Source organism: Rhea americana, unplaced genomic scaffold, assembly GCF_003343005.1.
Source record: "Rhea americana isolate MKP2758 unplaced genomic scaffold, rheAme1 scaffold_43, whole genome shotgun sequence".
NCBI lineage: Eukaryota > Metazoa > Chordata > Aves > Rheiformes > Rheidae > Rhea > Rhea americana.
In genome coordinates this window covers 4,391,119-4,412,936 of record NW_028186568.1, presented here as the reverse complement: position 1 = coordinate 4,412,936, position 21,818 = coordinate 4,391,119, and the positions used below count along the sequence as shown (strand labels likewise).

Below are 21,818 nucleotides of genomic sequence, written 5' to 3'. Positions count from 1 at the left end.
GGCGAGCCGTGCCCCGGCCCTCGGCCGGCGGAGGCGCCGCCGCGGGAGCCGTTGCCGGCCCGTGCGGCGGGGCCGCTCGGTGCCTCCGGGGCCTGCGCCGCCGGCGGGCAGGAAGGAGTTACGGCGGCGGCGGGCAGAGGCGCGCCTGGCCCTGTCCAAGGTCTCGGGAACGTCGTCACCTCGTCTTCCAAGGGCTGTGGTGGTGCCAGAGCGCCGGGATCGTTAAGAGACTCGAACGGTACGGCCTTTCGCTTGCGTTCAGATAACCGAACCGTTTGTGGTTCTCCTCCTGTTCCTCCTCCCAGGTATTTCACTGCTGCTTTAAAAACGGCAGGTAGTCGGTTCTTTGGCATGGGGAGGCAGAAGACTGTTTTTCCTGTCACTGTTCCTGGCTTTTTTGTCAGTCTAACATGTTCCRTGAGTGCTGGACTTGCATTTTTCCTGCTGTCTTTGCAGAATTGTGGCCTTGTGTTAGAGAGGCCTCTCGGACAGAAAATCTGGAATTACGGAAATGTTTGTGCACTGTTTTTCAATGCATCTATGTAACTGTAAACGCTTTAGGCTAGACTGTGTCATGTCAATGGAAGCCATGCAGTCTGTTTTGATGCTAGCAAGTGCAAAGCAATGTATTARTAACTTTAATGTTTAAAGTAATTGTCGTGCAGACCTTACGGAAGGAATGAGGCTGAAATGTCAAAGTGCATGTGCTTGTGGCTACTACCCTTGACCATCATTTGCATATAAAATTCTGTCTGCTGCATGTTTTGGCTAGTCTCCAGCAAAGTTTGAAACTTTGCTTCCTTTTGCACACACATTTGGTGCAACAGTTCAAAGGACTGGAGTGCTGCACTTTCCGGCTGCCTGGCTGGAAGCAGGCAATAAAAGAGGTAAGGGCTACAAGGGCCTTCATTTGCTAACAGACCTTTCAGTCTACCTCTTGTCCCARTAACTTCAACCTTTTATTTTGTACACAAGTGCTGTGAAGGTCTGAGTGTGTATGTGGTAGCAGAGTCTTTWTGAAAATAGGGCAATTTAGGTCTCTCAGGTAATTCACACAGGAGAATCATATCTGTTGTGTTACCTCACTAGCTGGTTTTTGCTTATAACTGCTTTCCCAGTGGAGGAATGTCAGAATGTGTACTGCTTCATTTATGCACGCAGATTTTTACCTTAACTATCTACTGAAGTTAGACGAGGGGATGGGAGAAAAATAGGATGCTCCTCTGAACAACTGATAAAAAGTTAACCTTCTTCAAATGTGTCAAAGCTTGCTTTCTTCCCCCCCCCCCATTTTCAAACTGAGGCCAAAGTCATTATTCGGTTTCATCTATCTTAATATGTTTCACACTGCCCCATGTATGCAGATAGAATTAGACTTAAGGCTTCAATGTCAGTCCTGCATGAAAGAACCACTGCTTGGTTAATTTCTGCTTAACTTTGTATGGACTGGATGGCATTTTTAAAATCTTATCAATTTTAAAAAGAATCCCTCTGAAATCTTCCAAGAATGAAATGTACTAAAACCTGAATTATTCTGTATTAGCAGGCTAGTGCATGTGACATAGGAAGAATCTGAGTAAAACTTAAGCCATGGCAACACACTGGAGGAGAATCCTGATAACATTTGTGGCAGCTCAAGCACTGTTTGTGGTAAATACCTTTGAGGAAGAGGATGTGCCTGAAGAATGGATTCTTCTTCATGTTGTTCAAGGTCAGATTGGAGCTGGAAACTACAGTTATCTGAGACTAAATCATGAGGGAAAGATAGTACTTCAGATGCGGAGTTTAAAAGGTGATGCAGACTTGTATGTATCTGATATGACTCTTCACCCTAGCTTTGATGAATATGAGTTACAGTCTGTAACTTGTGGCCAAGATGTTGTTCATGTACCAGCACACTTCCGCCGCCCAGTGGGAATAGGGATTTATGGTCATCCTTCTCACCTGGAGAGCGAGTTTGAAATGAAAGTATATTATGATCGAACAGTTGTACAATATCCATTTGGTGAGGCTTCTTACAACCCAGAAGAAATGGAGACAAACCAGAAACATTCAACAGAAGATGAATCTCAGGATGAGGAGTCTGTTTTCTGGACTATACTTATTGGAATATTGAAACTAATACTTGAAATTCTTTTTTAAATTAATACACACTGGACTAAATCACACTTCAGCCTGTGAAATTGAATATGAATGACTTGCTGTAATACTGAGTACTCTTTGTGAAGCTTCCTGAAAGGGTATTCAGGTTACTTTTTCTAAATGCAGAAAGGAAGGGGAGGAAAAGCCATACTTAATTTTAAATCCTCCCCTATAAGTAAAATGAACGGCAAGCACAGTATTTATGGTGTTTTTCAGAGATCAGGGCTTAAAAATGAATGTACAGATGGGAATCTTACTAAATTCACTTTAAATGGGTGCTTAGGAAAAAAATCAACTCTAATTCAGTATTTTCTATCAACTTTYATATAAAAAAAAAATCTGAAATGCTGCACTTCAGTGCCCCTTTCAATTTAAAGCATTTGTAAAAAATAGATCTACTGCTTCTCTTAACAAGCATCTTCAGTAAAACTAGTCAGCAATGTCTTTTAAGTCAACTAGAGGAAACTAGGGTGAAGGAAGGAAAACCCAAATAAACACCGAAGGCAAGAGGTGATCTGTATTTTAACTGCTTGTGCTCTATGTTAAGTTGACCATTTGCAAGTGGAGGCCCATCCACTCACTCATCACCTCTGCACATCCATGACATGAATCAAGTGCATGTTGTTTCTTCATTATTGCTATACAGAGAGCAAGCCTTCAGCTGTTCTTATCTGTCAGTATGACATTCCTGACTAAAAGCAATGCAGCGTATAGTAGCCTGAGCTTAGGAGGTGTTTTCTTACACCTCCCTTCATAACTTAGTGATTTTTTTTTGGTAGACATGTTTACAGTCTCTTTCAGTACATCTTTATGAATTAGTCATTAACTTGTAAAGAAAACTCTCACTGAAGGGAATTTACAGCACATTTTAAGAAGGTCAGGTCATGTCCACACTTACCTGAAAGTTATTTTTTTCCAAGAATATTTTTGCTTTGGTTAGATCTTACAAAGTAACCAGTTGCTATGCAAACAGTGTACATTCAAATTGCTCTGTAACTTTCTTTTCACAGAGCTTGCTGATAAGTACACCAAAATGAACAAGTATGTTAATGTAGTTTTATACAAGTGGTGCACATACAATTTAAATTTCATTACTGAAGGCTTTCTCTTTCTGAATRGGAATTTGGCTTTTCTATCTAGACATCTGACAGGATACAGTTAGTGGATTTTATCACAAAAAATTATATAGCCAAAATTAAAAGTTTATTTGGTTAAAAAGAAAAAAAAAAAAGTGGTATTGTTCCTCTCAGAGTGGTTGGTTAAATAGCACCAGATTATCACTTAAATTTGTGCAGTTAAGTTTTGGACAACAAGGTTGAAGGGTTTTGTTTGTTTTGCCCCCCCGCCCTTTTTTTTTTTTATCCCTCCTTGCTGTTTTTTCCCCTTCTTCCTCCTCTTCTGGGTACAGGAGGGTCTTTCTGACAACAATCACAAATCCAGCGACCTAAGAAAAGAAAGTTATGAATTATTGGGAAACCACCTTTGATACTCACTCCTCTAGTATGCACCTTTCACCCTTTTAATAGGTGCTAATCTATTTGTAGTAGCTCATTTAATGTAAATAACCAGTGTTTTCCTTTAGAGTGTAAATATCTTTTTATAAAAGGTATAGGAAGTAGCATATAAAATTCACCCTTCCTTGCAGACTCATTACATGTAATAATTGGCTACACTCATGTTTATGGACCACAAGATACAAGAGCTAGCAGTGTTAAGGAGGTGATTATAGGAAGGAAAGAACTTGACAAATTATGTTCGAGGTTGCAAATTAAATTTTCATGCAAATGACCACAACTCAAAGTTATGGGCAGTTACTTTGAGCAGAAGTGGATGGCAGTTTGAAAAATGTTGCCATTCTTCTGCCACAGAGTACTAGACCCCAAATCTGTGTCAGTTATTTCAGTGCAGTCAGGCAGCACAAATTATGCTGCTAGCACGGGTTTGTCACCAGACTTCATCCTAAAACTCATTTATTAAAGGAACAATAACAGGTAGAGAAAAGAGCAGAAACATTAACTATTTATATTACAACAGCTGGAATCATAAAGTTGCTTTGCTAATTTTATGGTTTTGTTGGAATATAATCTATTGTTTTTTAGATTCTGTCCTTCAGTCAGCTTAAAAGTTAAATCAGCCAYAGAACCTGTACTGAAGTGACAGCTGGTTTGGGTACTTCCCAAAATGGAAATATACAACAGGGGTTTGTTCATATTTGAAATACTGTAGTTATAGGCAATACTGACATCACTGAATTTGAGCCACTGAGCACTTACATATTCATGAACTTACTGCATACCATGGATCTAGTATTACACAAAATGAGAATGCTACCAGTAATTTAGGTCTCTGGAGCTTTCTTTACACTGCCTTGAATTGGCCAGGTAATAGGAGTGACCAGGTAACTTAAAGGTACAGGCTGACTGACATCTAGGTACTTTACTTCCAGTTTTGTTTAATTAAAAAAAAAAGCAGGGGGAGGGGGAAGAAGGGAGAGGAAGGAGTTTAAAGGTGTTTACAAATATTAAATTGAGCATACTCTTTAATTTAGAAACAGAACTAATAGCACAAACACTTCAATGTGAAAGTTATACTCCAGCAATATGCAGCAATGCAGCCTCTTTACAGGTTTCTTTTATGAAGAAAAGTAATTATTCTCAGTGTTCTTTGGAAATATAACAAAAATATAATTCTGGGTGAGTCTGCTTGGATTCTGTTGTAAAAGCCAATTATATTTCCTAATTCCTAGGAACTGCCAGGTTAAACTGTAAACAACCAAATATACGGAAATAAAGCTTATTAAAAATTCAGTTCCTACAGTGTGGATATGCTTATTCCTGCCCTTCACACTACTTTAAACAATTCTTTCATAAGCAATACCTATATTAATCCTGACAGAGAAACCCCAGGACCCCCAGAGTAGAGGGGAAGGGAACAATTAACTCTTGCTTTATTACCTGAAGGGATCGCATCAAGCCCCACACAAAATGTGTGGTAACCACGGTCACATACATCACAGAACATCATTTCTTCTTCATGGTGAGGCTGCCCACATATAATGCATGTTTTACACTCCATACACTGCCAAGGGTAAGTCTTAATCATAGCAACAAGCTCCGGGGTCATATCAAGGCAAGAAGGGTGGCCTGGATTAAAACCAATATTATTACTACTGTGTCTGAAATGAAATTTAAAATTAGTTAGTCTGTTTGCTTTTACAGAGGCTGACGTTTAGCTCACCTCCCAGTAAGATCTCACAGTGCATTGAACATGCTAATACATATTAAGTAGAGATGAGGTTTTGGAGGAGGACAGAAAAGGCCACTAGTACACAAGTTTAGTACACTAAATATTTCCACAAAAGACTTGGCAAATAAAAACCCTTAGGGATCCAGTTAGTGTATACAGATACTTACCACTGTTGTCACACTGGGAGCAATGTATAAGTGCTTCAGCTTTTCCTTTCTTGTTGGACTCCTTACCCTTCAGACAAATTCCACATATAGCATTTGGAATGACCTTTGGCTGGAAGGGTAGAAGAGGGCTATAATTCATTCCAGAAGAATTTATAGATTTAACAGGAAATGTAATATAGTTCCTTAATTCTTAAAAAATAATGAACTATTGGCTTTGACGTTATTGAGGTGACCCTTAAATCATATGACAGTAATCGACAGGCAGACTTAATCTCAACTACATAAAATTTTGCAATTGGCCCATGAGTAGTAAGCAATATAATTGGAACAAAAGCTTGTACTAGCTTCTTCCTATGAATTCATCATCTAACATTTCCCTCAGTGTAAATTAAATGCGGTACAGCATTAATAATTTCAGTATTATTTTCTAAACAGAATGCTTATGAATCTCTGCCCATTTTCTGTCTATGGAAAAAGTTAAATACAATTTTGCATTTGTATGATGTTTGACTCTCTATATAGAATTTTAACTAAATGATAAAAGCAATAAACTCAATTTTTGTATCTTTAAGCTTTCAAAATATTTGATTAGCTTACTATACACTTCATTACRATTTTTTTCTTGTGTCCAGTCATAACTGCATTAAGTAGTACACACTTTTACTATTGTAAAACTATAGTTTTACATTTATAATGTCAGGTGATCATCTGCAGCATATGTGAGTCCATAAAATCTATTTAAAAAGTAAAAGAGAAATACTAGCCTGTTAAATGGATTAATATTTGTGTAATAATTAAATATTTGTGTATTACACCTAATTGTGCATTAGTAACCCCAAAAATACACCTACAGTACTTCTAGCTTAATGAAAACCAAGAAAGAAATAAGGCATTAAGTATTTCAGAAATAAGGCATTAAGTATTTCAGAAACATTTCACTAGTTACATTTTTGAGCACTGACCACTACATAACGAAATTGGTGAGAAACAAAGATTAAAATTCATATAGTCCCTGCTGATTTTTAAATCTACTAGTAACAAAGCTTTTTTAAAAATGTTGCTGCAAAGCAGCAGCTATTGGCCACTAGAGAGAGTTCAAGGTATATCCTGGTATGTCCTAGTTCTAAGGAACTAAATGGCTTGTCAGTAAGAAAGAGTCCCAGGCAACTACCAAACGTGTGTGACAGGAAGAGAATGAAGTTTAATAAAAATAAATAAAGGTGGAAACATAACTATAYGCAAAAAAAGATCTTTTGAAATACAACTCATCCTTAAATGAATCTACTTCCCCACCCAGTTTATTTTCTTCTAGCAAGACAATTAGTATCTTAATTCATTTTTAAGTTGTCAGGACGCATTGCTTTGTTTCCAGATTCTTGAAGTTTTCAATCTGCTTCCAAGTTAAAAACACGGCTGCAGTCTGCTTCAAATTGTCTGAATTTGAATAAATAAAACTGAAGTTTTATTTAAAAAGCAAAACACCGTACCAGATGTTTATAGTTAACTTCCTTTTCAAAAGATGACAGAGGCATTCGTACAGACTTTTTTTGCTTATTTATTTTAAAAAAAGCATAGTCAACCTGTTTTATACATAAATATAATAAAACGATAAAAGAAATTAACATTCACAAATGTCTCTACAAAATAATAAATATAATGGAAGCAAAAACCACACATCARATCTTTCACTGTTAACTATTCTGTGTGTCCTACATGTATACCTTTATACCCTGCTCCTTCCAACAAAAGTGGCACATGCTTAAATCTCATTAGTGTTAGCATTTACCCTTCTGTCGCTTAGGCTACATTCTAAATTTCTGTTGTGTTTCCATCTATATCTAAGTAAACCAAGCCTTTCTAAAATAGCAAGAGCACTTCTCTAATGAAAATTCTAATTTCTGTTATCAATTTGTATTTCACTGCCTTTAACATACAGCAGCAAACTCCCTTGCACGCCACCAAAACTAAAGTGAGCTATCTTTGGGTAAGTGTACCTGTGTTAGTGTATATGCAGTTACATTGGATACACCTAATTCTAAAGTTAGAATCTGACATAGGTTTACTTCACTAAACTGTGTTAATCAGAAATCGCATATGTTGAGGGGGCGGGGGGAATCACAGCCTATTAAAAATAAGATTCCAACAGTATGGAAGTATTTTTACAAAAATGAAAAAAGGCAAGACTATTCACATTTCAAAACAATTCAAGTTCTACCATCATAAATGGCTTTTAGACTACTAGAACACCATGTAAAAAGTGTATCAAATCCAAATGGGAAGTCCCAGTATCTCGTTTGACTTAAGAGTACATTTTGCTTTCCACATCATCTTGCAGTGAGGAAGGAGGAGAAAAAGGAATACAGGGCCAAAATGCTGACTACTGTGTAAGTTTTAACTTCCATGTTGCTGTGCTGCATCCCTCAAATTAAACATTCCAACTAGACCCTTTTTTTATAAGGTCCTATTCTGAATGCAAAGCATTCGGTTTTCGTATACAGTGAATCCAAAACAGAAGTGTTGTAAAATATAGCTTCTCAATACATTTCAGTTTTATGTGCAAAAAAAGTCTCCTGTACTTTAACAGTACCCTATGTGTGCAATTGYAGTAGCCAGTCCTGCAGCAATGAAGACTCACTACTCGTAACGTGACAAAATGTAAAAAACATGCTAACTGTTCTTTGTTAAAGAACTGACAATAAAAATGGCTCCATATAAAATACATAATTTCTTTTACTTAAAAATAACTCAGTGAAAGTGTGTGAATCCTGTAATACTCATACTGTGGCTATAACTATACATTTACATTTTGATGCCAAAACAATTATCCTTCAACTTTAACTGAATGTAACCAAAAGATTACTGTCCTAGAAAAATAGTCAAATATTAGAGAACAATACAGAACAAAATATTACAAGTATTTAGCAATCACAGGGACAACATTTAAAATCAGTTAAGCCTTCAACTTAAGTGCCTTAACATTTAGGCACATATGGTATGTCATTATCTGGTGATGTTATAGACTAACAAACAAGAATCTGTCTTATCAGTTAAAACAGCTCATGTCATTAGGTTTACTGAAAGCATTTAAACATTCCCACAAACAAACAAAAAAACCCAGTCCTCTCACCCTCCCAACACAGCATCACCACCTTTAAAGTATCAACAGCCTGATGCAGAGTACACTGACATTGCAAAGATGTGGCACTGTAAGTTCACAGTAGTATCTTGTTACTAACACAACTGGTGATTTTGAATCCATTTTCAAAATGAAATGTTATATACTATCAATATTCTTCTACAAATAGAAGTTCAAGACTTTTCTTAAAGTTCTGCCCCATCAGTTTTCTCTCTATGCATTCAAAAGGCCATTAAATAGACTGGACCAACCAACTACTGAAGCATCTCACAGCTACATGAAACTCCTTTCTGTAAACCAGCGGCACACAATCTCTAATGTCAAGTTAAACAAAGCTTAAAAAAAATTCAAGCTCCATCTTTGGATTTCATGTTCCTAGAATATTGGTAAGAATTTTAGGTCTACAACAATTTGCAAAGTTACATATATAAAAAAATATGTATGGTACCACAGTCTAAAACTTCATAGTTTGCATATTTCCTAGCAAGTTCCTGAAGAGAGAAATGCTGGAGCTTGATATTTGTTAGGAACTGCAAAAGGTGTACTCGTGCAGTTCCTGTATTCAGAGAAAGTTTATCATTCAAAGCTGTCCAAATCTCATTGGAAATTAGTTTCTTAATAAAAGCTTTAAGTTCATTGTTAAATTGATAAACTTAGACAGTAAACAACTATGAATATTAAATACAAACTATCAACAGCTCGCTTTTGCTGAGACAGTTTTTCAATGTGTATCATCTTGTCATTGCCAGAACTCTGGCTTTTTGCTTTTAATAACCTCTTTCACAAGCATCCCTGATTGCTATATACTAAACCTTACCTTATTATAGTGTTTTTCTCTTTTTATGGGCCTGTTCCTTCTCCCGTGTAGGTCAATAGAAAACTCTCACTAGCTTAGTGGAACAGGACTGGGCAGTATGTGTTTTAAAAGAATTATATTATACTACTCTCCCCCTAAGAATGCAGATTGATAATGCATAAATAATGCAAGTCAATTCCCATTTCTTCTGAAATGCATTTTTATCTTAAACTTATTTTTATCTTGATTTTTGAAATTATTATATAATACTGATGATTTGGGTCCTAGGTTTGGCAATTACTAACTCATAGCTCAAGTGTCTTAATATCCTAATCAGTTCTTTAGCTTGAATAAAAGCATATTGCCTATAAACTTTTCTACTGTAGCATGAACCTACATAGAAAGCTATTTTCCATATACTGTTAAAGTGGTTATGTAGTGTTGCCTGTACAACTGTAGTTCTTGCCTTCCATCCTAAACATTGTAACATTTCAGGATGAAAGACTATTTAAAATGAATGTCATAACAATATATTCAGCCATACAGCTGCACTTTACAGCACTCATCTCTTGGTATGCTGCCATACTAAATAGTAGAAAAAAAATAATAATGGTTAATACTGAATGCTAGTTTTGAACTGGCAAATAATTCTGACTTCTGTGTTAGGGCAGACAGAAAGATGTATAGTTCTACTAATAAAACCGCAATGGATTTTTCTGACGTAACAGCCAGGGAATCAGAGAAGCTAACAGAAAGAAGTCACTGTAGGGGTAGAGTAAGGGAAAAGCCCCACATGAAATAATAGCAAAAAGGAAGTAAGGAAGCAAACAGATGGAGCACACAACAGGAGAGCAGCTAGTGAAGTACAGCAAGCAGAAGTTCCATATTATTGAAAAACGAGTATTTCAGGGAGAGGCTGGTCAGTAAAGAAGTTCAGTCAGGGGCTTTTTTCTTCTACCTTGTACCCAGGAACTGATTTGGACAATACAGAACGTTTGGAACCATCTTTTCTTGGAGTAGCACTTTTGTCTCTTGTTTTTTGTCTTCCCTGAAAAGAATCCTCCTGGTTGTCTGTGGCGCAATCACCTTCAGATACATTGCCAGACGAATTGTCCTATAATAAAAATACCATAGCTATATTTTTTATTTTTTGGATTGACAGACAAGTCTTTCCTATGCCCCAGAGCCAACTAATGTAAAAGAAGGATACACCTTTCCTTCTACAGAAGCATAGGGTACATCACAGCCTAGAATACCTTTTCTCATAATCTTTAATGCCTATTTTTCTCATGCTAAGAGACTGGCATCAGTAGCAGCAATCATGTTTTCCAGGTATCTTGAGGTCAGAGTGGGAGTACAGTGTTAATTCTTTGAACCATTTTCCTTAAACATTGGCAAGAAATCCACTATATCAATATGCAAGATGCATCATTTACATAATAATTGGCCAGCAAAAAGTTAAAAGTGCCCTGGCCATGCATTTAAAGTGTACTACTAAACAGCATTTGAGTTAAATATATGAAGGTTTTCTGCCACCCTCATCTACTATTTTCACCAGGAGCAATCTACATATTTCCCTTGGATTGCAGCAGAAGAATGCCAAAGGCAAAACACATTTCTGTATTTCATATAAAACCAAACAACAGAACATGTGCTGCAGTCCATGCATTTTTTGAAGGATGGGGAGACAAGAAGGAAGGGAAGAGGTTCAAAGAGGGCGAGAGATCAATATAAGCATAATTAAGAACAGCATCACAAGATTTTTCTCAGAAAAGTGTTAATAAAGGCCTCCGAAAGGCTTCGGCAGAAAACAATATGATTAATTGCATTTATTACAGTAAAACCAAAAGGTACAACAACAATGGTACCTTACAGTAAAAGGCACTCTGTATAAATGTAACAGTAATCAGCCTACATCCCAGAGCCTAAAATCAAAATAGACAAAACAAACACAGGACAAAGGGAAGAGTAAAACACAAAAGCAAAGCATACTGTGGCAACAAGAAATGGTATGTTTCAGTTATTTTAGGGGAAGGATTATTTAGGTCAGGTCCATCAAAACTCTAAAGGAACATCAAAACTCTAAAGGAACAGAACCTGGCTTCAACAACGAGGAAGCAGAAAAGGAAAAGGTGTATAGTTGGGACTCACCAGGAAGATCTGAAGAACAGTAGGTTCCCCAAAACTCAGAAACAGGCAGTGCCTAACAACTGTCCATTTTAGTGATCAATAAATATTTGTCCCAAATCATATGCCCCAATGACTAGATGGAGAATCCCTGCTTCTATAGCCAAAGCCACTCCACAGGAATCTCATCTTCAGTTTTCCCCTATACCTTCCCAGCACAAGCACAATTGTTTTGGCTTCTATATTCTGTCACTAAAATGCCTTCAGAACTTCTGCAGAAAAGGAAAAGATAGTCTGTTCAGTCCAGTTACTTTTCTTCACCATTAACAGAAACAGAAGCCAATGGAAAAGGGAACTAGGCAGAAATGACCTGAAGATCAACTGTAACACAACTGGAGCAAGCCTAAGTCAACAAGAGTTTGTGATGACATTTAGCAAGTTAGGCTCCCCCACACCCAAAAAAATGCAGGCAGAAAGGCTGTATTAACAGCTGCTTCTCCATGTTTAGCCTACCAAAGTGACCCCTTTACTTCTTCAGTAAAAAACATCTAGTGAATATTTAAACAAAAAAATCATTTTATATAGCTAAGTTTAACATTATATGTACCGACTACCTAAAACACTAGTCAACTGAACTAGAAATTCTTAGTTTAAATTTGTTTTTCCCAAGAATAGGATTAAACTTCCATAAGATGTTTGTCAACAATATTAACTATACCAAAGCTTCAATTATACTTGACAGTCCCTTTAAGGTTCAGTTGCTCTAGAGCATTCAGAATACTATCAAGTAGGTATGTAAAAGTTTCCTGTAACTTCCAGAAAGAGTTAATTTCATGTTTGTGTTCAATACAGAATGTATACATCTTGTTAAAGTTGTACTGTAAAGCAAAGAATAGAGTGATTTTGCTTTTTCTTTAGCATAAAGTAACTGTTTCTGTTCTATTTTCTGATTCTACATTACAAGAAGAAAAAGTTATCAGGGCATCACTTCCTTTGTTTTAGCAATAGATTCCGTGGAACTACAGATATCTCCACTTAGAAATGTTAGCAACTTGTCCCATCACCTGGTGGAAAGGATCTATCAAAAGCGCCACAGCTGGGAAGATTCTTCAAAGTTTCTTTAAAAAGAGGGAAGAGAGGGCTTGATGTTTCAAATATTTGTTTGATTTACTTTAAAATAAGTAAAATGGAAAGTTGGAGAGCAGTGTCACAAAATAAAGAGAAGTACTAAAAAGAAGGGTATTTTATGATTCCCCTTCATTTTGCAGTTGTTAAAGACACCACTATGAAATTACTGAAACTTAAAAAGTAAATGGAAAGGGTATTTTTATTGAAAAATACTTTCAATTTGTCTCACCGAATTGCCTTTGGTTTTCCTTTTTTCATCACCTCGACCTTCCTCTGCATCATCTGAATCTCCATCACTGTCCAACGCAGGCAGTTCTGGATCCAAAGGGGGTTCGTAAAGAGCTGTGTTTAATGGCAAGTAACGAAGTTCATCTGGAGAGTATCTAAAGTTAAAAAAAAAAAAAAAAGAAGGAAATTAATGTCTGTGCGCATTATTAAGCATGCATAGACATACATTATAAACACAGAACAAAAATAGTTAAGTGAAGAACAGTAAGAAACATGGATCATTCTAGCTTCCTTTTTCAGGAAAGTCCATAAAAAACAAGCACACATTTCTGAAAATGACAGAAATACTCATTTATCCTCACAAACATTTGCCTATCTAGTACTAGTTGTCTTTGTGTAGGTGGGTATTCATGGAACAGGAATAATATATTTGCAATGTTCCAAATCTACATAATCATAAAAGGCCATTCAAATCCTTATAAACATTCTATCAACCCATGTTACTATGAACAACAGACTATACACTTTGTTTATAAATGTATAGTACCCACACACCATGTACACAACAGTTCTAAGCCAGGCACACAAACAACTAGTCCAAAGCAAAATAAGTAGACTATAGATTTATGCCCTAGTTTCCTGATTACTGAAGAACAAATAAAGTTTGAATGAAGTGCAAATAAAAACATAATTTCAGAAGATCAAGATCTAATCATGTTGCTTATAGCCAGGCGCAGCCTAACACTTGTGTTTATGCACTTTTTGTCCTTAAATACTAAGAAAAAGTGCAAGTTCTTTTAGAGATAAACATTTTAACAGGTAGGATGTTATTTTGATGCATGTTTTGAAAGCCTGTATTATCCATTAAAAAGGATAAGCAGTTTCACATGCAAGCTTGTTAAGTGCAGAATAAACAAAACATCTAATATTTTTAATTCAATTACAGTAAAAATATTGAAATACTTCTGAACTTCCAGTAACATGTACATTTGGGGGGTTTTGTATGTACACAGCGTAAGAAAGGTAGATGCAGATAAAAAGCTTCTTCTCTAAAGAAAACTGCATGTAGAGGATGACTATCATCTCTGTTTTACAGACAGCAAAACTTAATCATCAATTTTTAAATTAGTAGGTGCCTGTAAAATGGGAGCATGCCATAGGATAAAGTTTTTAATTAATATATACAGTCAAGCACACACATTCTGTAAAGTATAATGATCCAAGAGTAATAGCTTTTCTCTCTTACCTATAAATCCAACTTCATTTAAAGTTGAGTGTTAACTCACAAGACTAAACCATTTTTTGAAGTTTTTTTAAAAAAAGTTCAAAAACAAGACAGCAAGACTGTCGCACAGAAATCATTTAATCACAAGCTTGCATTACAACATGTTGATGTAGTGCCATTAATCTTGTCACACATGCAAAGGTAGAAGCTAAGTAAACACACAAGGTGGGCAGGAGTGAAATCAATGTCTCCTTTTACCATAGCAAACATCTGAGTAGGCCAAATATGAGGCACCATCACATACCAGCGCAGAAAACACTGCTGTAGCCAATACTACATTTGTTTTGTTGCAGGAAGATGTCACATTCTACATCTATTAGACTTGCAAGTGCCTCAAGCATAAAATTAATTTAAAAACTTACAGTAAATACACTCATATGCTTTTCATCAGCTAGATGTAGAAAAAATAGATCAGTGCAACCAGAATCAGCAGTTAGGATGCTTTTAAAATACCTTTTGTAGTACTCCTGGAACTGGCCGGGTATGAGAGCCACTGGATAAGGACTAACCTTTGTTCTCTCTGTAGGTAAGATTTTGTATTTTCCTTGAGGCACCTGGATAATCTGTATTGTTTAATACAAAGCAATGAAGTTTTTGTTTCCCATACAAACTTCTGAGCCTTCCTCACCCCCCCCAACTAATTCTGAACTAGCAAGTCTCTCCCTTTAAGTTGGAACAGCTATCTGAGTTCTCCCACGGGCAATCCAATTCATTAAAACTATAAGAGATCCCACTCAAAAAATAATATTCCAGACTGAATCCAATTAGTGTCTATGAATCAAATTAATATCAGATAAGACTACTTCTAACAGGGGCCAGTATCAGAAAAACGTAAACTCTCCATAATAGACTGCCATGTAATAATTCACATACCAAGACCACTTTTGCTTTACTTGCTTTAGRTAAGCAGTGCAGTCCTGCTTCAAAATGCAAGATAATATATATTCTTTTAATTATGCATAGCAGAAGCATGAAATAAATATATTTGCATAAAAATGCTTAGGTTTTTTGGAACACTTCTAAAATTTTTCCTAAGCAAGGAAAGAGATACAAAGTAAACTGTGTATTACCTAAGGGTGCTCTCTACCAATTTTCTAGGCCTTATTTTCATTAGCTATTTCATTTTTTATAGAAATAATATGAACAGAAGCTTCTTAGTAACTTAAACATTTCTCTTTTTTTTAATACTATCAGCAGGTTAAGAGACATGACAAAAAAATAACACTGGAATTTTAAAAGCTTCCTCACAAAGAAATACATTCAATTAAAAAAAAGTTTTCACACAAAATATATTTGAGATTATTATTTTTAGCAGCTTTACCAATTTAATGATAAAACTGTTTAAGTCCCTATATCAAAAGGTATCATATCTGAAAAAAGACTTATAAAAAATTCTTTATGGTAAGACAGAATGCTACTAAAAAAAATACCTTAATTAGAACAAGCAAAGAGCTACCTATTGACATTGATAAGAAACTTAAATCTTCCTACATGTGTTTGTAAATCAAAATAGGCTCTTCTTTCTTCCATTCTCTCCCGGTTTAAATTACTGTTGAATTCTGCAGCTTTCTTGGCAGCTTTTTTAATATATTCTGGAACTTTACTAGCTTCTACTTTCTGCGTGTTCTGCTGCTGCATTTGCTGAAATAAAAACAATTTAATTAATTCACACACATTTCAAAACCCATTTGCAAATGCTTTTTTCTTATACTCGATGTGTTACAAATCTGATTCATTTAATATATACTAGTTACTTACAGAGTATTCTTTATAATGATCTGTTATTCGTTGACGTTCTTTTTCTTGCAGTATAACAGAATACTCAGCATGTTTGGCAGGGTATTCTTTAATCATAAGATCAATTACTTCATCACTACGCAAAGCTGTTAGACCTAAAGTAGATAGAAACAATAACGATGCTATCTGGCAAAATTATTGTAGGATATAAACAACCCACAGTTAATCAACTAAATTTGACAATCTGCTATGCACAATGCTTCTCTCTCTCTCTCTCTCTCTCTCTCCCCCTCTCTCAAGCAGGAGTGAACTTGTGCCATTTAACTTTCTGTGATTTGGGCTGTTTAAGGGTTTACTCCTACCCTAAGAGGAAGGGCTCATTTCTTTCTTTGCTTACAGTTACAGAATTCAGTCACCACCTTCATATTGATTCTGGATGAATTTATTAAGGAGTTTGAAAAGCACAATAGCCAGGATCAAGCAAGCAGGACCTCCCCTTCTAGTGCTGGTGAGCTACTAATTTAATTCACTTGTAAAATCTTAAATTAGGTTATATTCTCTATACAAATCAAGATTCACCGTGAGGGTTCAGAACAGGGAACTGCCCAGAGATCCTTGACCCTTAACAAAGGTACTTAAAGCTCAGAAGTCTGAAATGCCTCAGACATGAGTATCTCAGTCTGCAACTACAATACAGAATTCCTCTTAAAAAGAGTCTCCAATACAACTGATCTCCAGCCATTGCCAATATAGTGGAGCTTGATTTTATGTTGCTCCCATTGATTATTACCATAACGTTAAAAAATGGAGATAGCAAGCATAGCATATACCTCTACTGTATATGTTAGGTGAAAGAGTGTTTTCGTTCTATAACAAAAATTAGATACTTTTTTTCCTTGCACAAAAATCAAGATGCCACGCAGGTAGGAAATTCAGGTCAGTGTACTAAGAACTATTCTTAACGTATAAAATGATATAAAATTTGCACATGATATACAGGAAAACACAATGATGGACATCATTTGATCTATAACATGCTCCAAGTCACATATGTTAGCAGAGGAAGGAAGGAACTATTTTCTTTCAAAATAAGCCATATCAAGGATATTATTCTGCTACAAATATATTCAAGTGCTTTAACCGACATCACTCTAAACTCTAACACATAGGGCAACCCCTATATGATATTCCAGTGTTTACTGAGTCCCAGCTAGCTCAAAAAACAAGACTAACATGTACTTGTTAGTTTGAAGCATCACATTCTTTTCCAGAAAGAGAAAAAAGCACTAAGTTATTTTACAATTTTGAAGGGATTTTGTTAAATCATTAGAACAGATTTTTTAAAAAAATAACCTGTAATAGTGATATTTCACAGTCAATTTACACAAATCAATTTTCATTTCAGAATGTAAGTTTTCTGTTCAGGGTGACACAATTCGACTCGATCAAACTGAATCATATTATCAGTATGTTGTATTTTTAATATCTTAACAAGAGATGTAACAATTTGTTTTCTTACCTAACGTGCACTGAGTCTCCGTGATAACATTTAGTTCTCTGAGGTAGAGTTTCTCCTTGTGAGACAGATCTCGCCTTTCTAAATCTGCAAAGGAAATAACAAAAAAAATTAAAATGTGCAAATTTACTCAAATACCTCCATAACAACATCTTTCAGAGTAAGTAGAAGTATTTTATCTCCAGGTAGTGTAAGCCTGTATTATATTACCATTTCTACAAACATGGTAATTTTATAAGTTTCTTTTAATACACGTTCTAAGGACATGGCTAGTTTTTTAAGCTACTCTGCCCACAATTATTATTTATAGATTTACTGAAGAAATCTTAATTTTAACGGAAATGCCAGAAGAGCTCAGCCGCATAGAACATGGAAAAGCAGTGAAAGGACATTCTTTGTTTCTTTTAATATTCCTTTTAAAAATAAATTTAATGACAGAAGAACAGGATTTGTCAATTCTGAATAAATGAAGGCTTAAATTCTAGTATCTCCCAAATTTATTTTTAAATTATTCTACCATATAGAAAGTGTGATGCAATTTAGGAAACAGAATGCAGAGATAAGAGCCCAATGAAATCAAAAAAAAAAAAAAAAAAAAAAAAAAAAAAAAAAANNNAAAAAAAAAAAAAAAAAAAAAAAAAAAAAAAAAAAAAAAAAAAAAAAAAAAAAAAAAAAAAAAAAAAGGAATTGAGGTAAGTTTTCAAAAGCCACTTGGTTCTTCTAACCTCCAAATCAGATGTTTTACAGATTTTCAGGGGCAATACTGAAAAGTCTTCAATTGTTTTGAAAACTGGGGGATATGTTTTCAACTAACATGTTAGCAACAAAAACAGAAAGTACAACATGCACAATTTCAATCTATTTTTCAATCTATTTTTGCCAGTGTCTTTTATAATAATTTGGCTGATGCTGAAGTCAAAAAGACTCACATTACTCTTTCAATATATGAAGACAGAAATTTTTAGAAAAAGAACTTATAAAAGCATGGATACCTGGATATTTTCTTTTAAAGGAAGTCACACCCAAATATTCACTGACTTGCTCCTGAAGCATATAGTATTCTCCTGTTTCATCTGGTGGCCACTTGTATTCTATCAAATTTTCAGCAGGAAAGTAGCTAAATCTAAACAAAAAGACCCCCCCCCCCCAAAAAAATTAATTCCTATTTATGTGAATGAACAATTCCTATCACAAACTAGATAAGCCTTTTTGAAATAGATTAGCAGGATGCTGTATTCGAAGTCATTCAGTTACACYTCAGTTCACACACATTTCCCAAAAATAGCATTCATCAATATGTTAAGGGATAGCATATGAAGAAATCTATGCTATGCTATGGGAGAACATGGGAAACATATCTATGCTATGGGAGAATATAGGAAAACAGGAAACTCAGGCACTACTATGTTAAAATTCATATCAAAAATACATAGCATTTTAAAAGTAATATGTGCTCTTAATTATAAATTAAACTGCAGCATGTTTTGCACAGTTTAAAATAAAATCTCTTAAAATTGGCTGGAAAAAAAAAGTTACTCACAGAACACTGCCTCGCTCCAGAAAAACATATGAAGACTACACAAGCAGAGAAAGTAGAAGAGGTAATACTGGAGCATATTGAGCAATACAACAAGACTAGCAAAAAAAATGTGAAAATTCTGAAAAATGATGTTACCCCAGGTCTTGACTAGAAGTTTCACAGCTCCGAGAACTGTCCCCTGACCCCATACGCCGTCTTTTGGATGGTTGACTACCATCATTGGAATTTTCTTCTGCATCATCCTGAAATGAAAATGAAGATAAACATTAAAAGTATTGAACAGATAATTTAAACCACCAGAAAAAAGTATAGTTATATGGTCAAGCACTTCAATTTAAATACCCTTGAATTACTAAACTATTTAAAAATACTCTCTGCAAAATAACATAGATTGCATAGACGGTGTGCAGAACAGACAGAGCAGTGGCTCTGACCACCAAATTCATCATTCTTGACAGCATAGATGCAAACTACTTACACCATCATGCACAGCCAGACAGCTGCAGACCCAGCAAACACTACTTCCCTCACTGATGACAATCAATGAAAAATAATTCTCATTTAGTGAGGCTTGCTCTCAAAAGCACAGCAAACACAGGGTAAAAACACCAGGATCTTGCTGACAGATGATGCTTATAAAAAAATAAATACCACCAACAGCAAACCAGGAATTTATACTCAAAGGGTTAAAATAAAAGGAATGGTATATACAGTTTACCCAAAGATACAAGTATACCAAGCAGCAAAGACTTGTCTTTTGTGGAAAAAAAAAAAGTAGAAAAACTGATGGATGAAGTTGGATTGCAACAGATACAAAAGACAAATCTCATCTTCAGAAATAAAAGCTATTGCAAGGGAGCATTTAGAAATTAAGCTACAGAAATTACTATTCAGATTTCATGAGATTTGTATAAAGAAATGGAATAAAGGGTAAAAAAGAAAAAAATGAGGAAAAAAAAAGACAAGTTTGGTAAAATTGGCAGATCAATGATCCCATTGGCCTTCTTGTGCTTTTCACTGCTTTGTCTAGTAACGCTACACACCACCTATGTAATGCTCACCATCAACAAATCTCAAAGCATTTTAGTAATTACTTTGTATGTTTACAAACAAGAAACAGAAGGCAGAAGTAGTGAAGTGACTCACCTATTGGTATTAGAGCCATGAACAAAATAACACTTTAAGTAACTGAAACTCAAAAAAAAGTGGAGCAGTATGAAAGAATAATGTTTCACAAGTTTTGTAAAGTTTAGGATAGAAGAATTAACCTGTTAGAAATGGATCAAACCCACAGTTATACTTATTGAATAATGACAAGAACAGTTATTAGGTCTACCTTAAACATCTTTCCTTCTAGTACATTTTACCTACCACTGTGACACTTAAAACATTATTACTAAAAAGAATTCCAGCAAATTACAGTACACTATTTTTGTTACATGACATTTCAGAGTATAGTCAAGATAGGCCACAGAGAGAAGATACCCATCTGTCTCCTGTATTTTTGGTTTATTTACTGTATTTCACAGATCTTTAAGTGAGAAATGTGTTCTTCTCCATGAGTAGGAGAAGTATCTTTCATACAGTGAGAACAAAAATTTAGAAGCAGGTTTAAAGCACACTGTGCTTTCTTAATAAAGTTATACTTACAGAACCATGTAAGTGGCATCTTCACAGGTATTAGCAATAATTCTTTCCTAGTATCACTAACAGTACCCCACGTAAAACCAATTAGAAAAACTAAATAGCAGTCCCCAATGAAAACACCACCACGCTGGAGAGGTTTTCTTGTGACAAAGCTACGTCATCAGTAGTTCGTCATTACTTCCCACACATGAAACTAATGCTCTCCAAACTTTTTCAACTACACTGACAATATTTAAACAGAGCGGAAGCTATGTTTCACTATGCAAAAACAACCAAAAGACTTCAGAATGTTTTAAAAAGACAGGTTTCAACACAGTGATTAGGAGGAAGTGCTTTGCATCAGTTTCTCCTGCTTTGACACTTTATTAAATTCAGTACTGTATAAAATATATATATATATATATATATATATGAATGCTGAGCACTCATATCACAGGAGAGATGAATGCCCTTTTATCTACATCTCTGTTTTCCAATCTGCTGAAAACTTCAGCAATTTCAGTCACAGAGGCTCAGAGAGAAAACTTCTGGGAAGTTAAGACAATTTGTTGCAGAGAACTCTACAGAGAAAGTGAAAASACCCGCACTGCAACTTCGGACTTGTTCAAGTACAGTTACTGTACTGAAAATCATAATAAAGGACAGCATGCTTTTTTTCATGTAGAAAGTAGACTGGAAGGTCCACAAAGCCCCTTCCTCCCTTCAAAATACATGGTGATGTAAACCAAACACCCATCTCCTAGCACTTATAAAGCAGGGCAACTCTRCAGGCACCGGTATGCCCACCCACCACACCGCGCAGACGATCTAAGTAACAACACTCAAGGATAACTGGAAAGCCGGAATTAACGATTTCTTTCAAAACGCAATTGCCAAATCTGTATCTGAAAGCAGGGGCAGAAGCGGCACCGGGTGGCTGGGGCTGCAAGTCGAGGAGCGCCGGGGAAGGCCGGCTGCGAGCCCCGCGGCACGCTCAGGCCTGCAGAGACGCGCCCGGCACCAGACCCAAACTTTGTCTCTCCGCGGTCCTCCCGGCGACGCGGGCGCTGCCGAACGAGCGGCAACACCGCACCGGGAAGCGGCCTACACCCTTCCACGGACGACGACGGCTCCGCGGCCGCGC

The 21,818-nt window shown here is 35.9% G+C and overlaps 2 protein-coding genes across 8 annotated transcripts; one reads left to right on the top strand and one right to left on the bottom strand.

Annotated features, from left to right (window-relative positions):
* The first annotated feature begins 6 nt into the window (after nucleotides 1–6).
* Nucleotides 7–4,949, top strand: CUNH6orf120 (chromosome unknown C6orf120 homolog). 5 transcript variants are annotated; one of them, XM_085315529.1, is made up of 2 exons: nucleotides 7–238; nucleotides 1,547–4,949. In XM_085315529.1, exon 2 carries the CDS (start codon nucleotides 1,591–1,593, stop codon nucleotides 2,140–2,142), a length of 552 nt encoding a protein of 183 aa, XP_085171655.1. In that variant the 5' UTR covers nucleotides 7–238; nucleotides 1,547–1,590; the 3' UTR covers nucleotides 2,143–4,949. The 5 variants fall into 5 exon arrangements, with proteins under 5 accessions (XP_085171655.1, XP_085171656.1, XP_085171658.1 ...); XM_085315530.1 differs by having other exon boundaries at nucleotides 1,544–4,949; XM_085315532.1 differs by having other exon boundaries at nucleotides 225–305; nucleotides 1,544–4,949.
* Nucleotides 3,358–19,693, bottom strand: PHF10 (PHD finger protein 10). Of its 3 annotated transcripts, XM_085315526.1 has the most exons (12): nucleotides 19,184–19,693; nucleotides 18,501–18,631; nucleotides 17,512–17,595; nucleotides 16,014–16,147; nucleotides 15,747–15,896; nucleotides 14,709–14,818; nucleotides 12,972–13,125; nucleotides 11,356–11,412; nucleotides 10,446–10,601; nucleotides 5,556–5,664; nucleotides 5,097–5,285; nucleotides 3,358–3,586 (listed from the first exon to the last, which is right to left on the bottom strand). In XM_085315526.1, exons 1-12 carry the CDS (start codon nucleotides 19,234–19,236, stop codon nucleotides 3,501–3,503), a joined length of 1,413 nt encoding a protein of 470 aa, XP_085171652.1. In that variant the 5' UTR covers nucleotides 19,237–19,693; the 3' UTR covers nucleotides 3,358–3,500. The 3 variants fall into 3 exon arrangements, with proteins under 3 accessions (XP_085171652.1, XP_085171653.1, XP_085171654.1); XM_085315527.1 differs by lacking the exon at nucleotides 11,356–11,412 and having other exon boundaries at nucleotides 19,184–19,691; XM_085315528.1 differs by lacking the exons at nucleotides 10,446–10,601; nucleotides 11,356–11,412 and having other exon boundaries at nucleotides 19,184–19,687.
* Nucleotides 19,694–21,818: the final 2,125 nt, after the last annotated feature.

What these genes read in the sequence shown, in the direction of transcription:
- CUNH6orf120 (XM_085315529.1), top strand. Translation starts at nt 1,591, where the DNA reads ATGGCAACACACTGGAGGAGAATCCTGATAACATTTGTGGCAGCTCAA.
- PHF10 (XM_085315526.1), bottom strand. Translation starts at nt 19,236, where the DNA reads ATGGGGTCAGGGGACAGTTCTCGGAGCTGTGAAACTTCTAGTCAAGAC. An exon ending in AATCAGTTCCTGGGTACAAG is followed by an intron (nt 5,665 to 10,445) that starts GTAGAAGAAAAA and finishes CTACCCTTCCAG; the next exon opens with CCAAAGGTCATTCCAAATGC. An exon ending in GCTTGATGCGATCCCTTCAG is followed by an intron (nt 3,587 to 5,096) that starts GTAATAAAGCAA and finishes TTCTTTTCTTAG; the next exon opens with GTCGCTGGATTTGTGATTGT.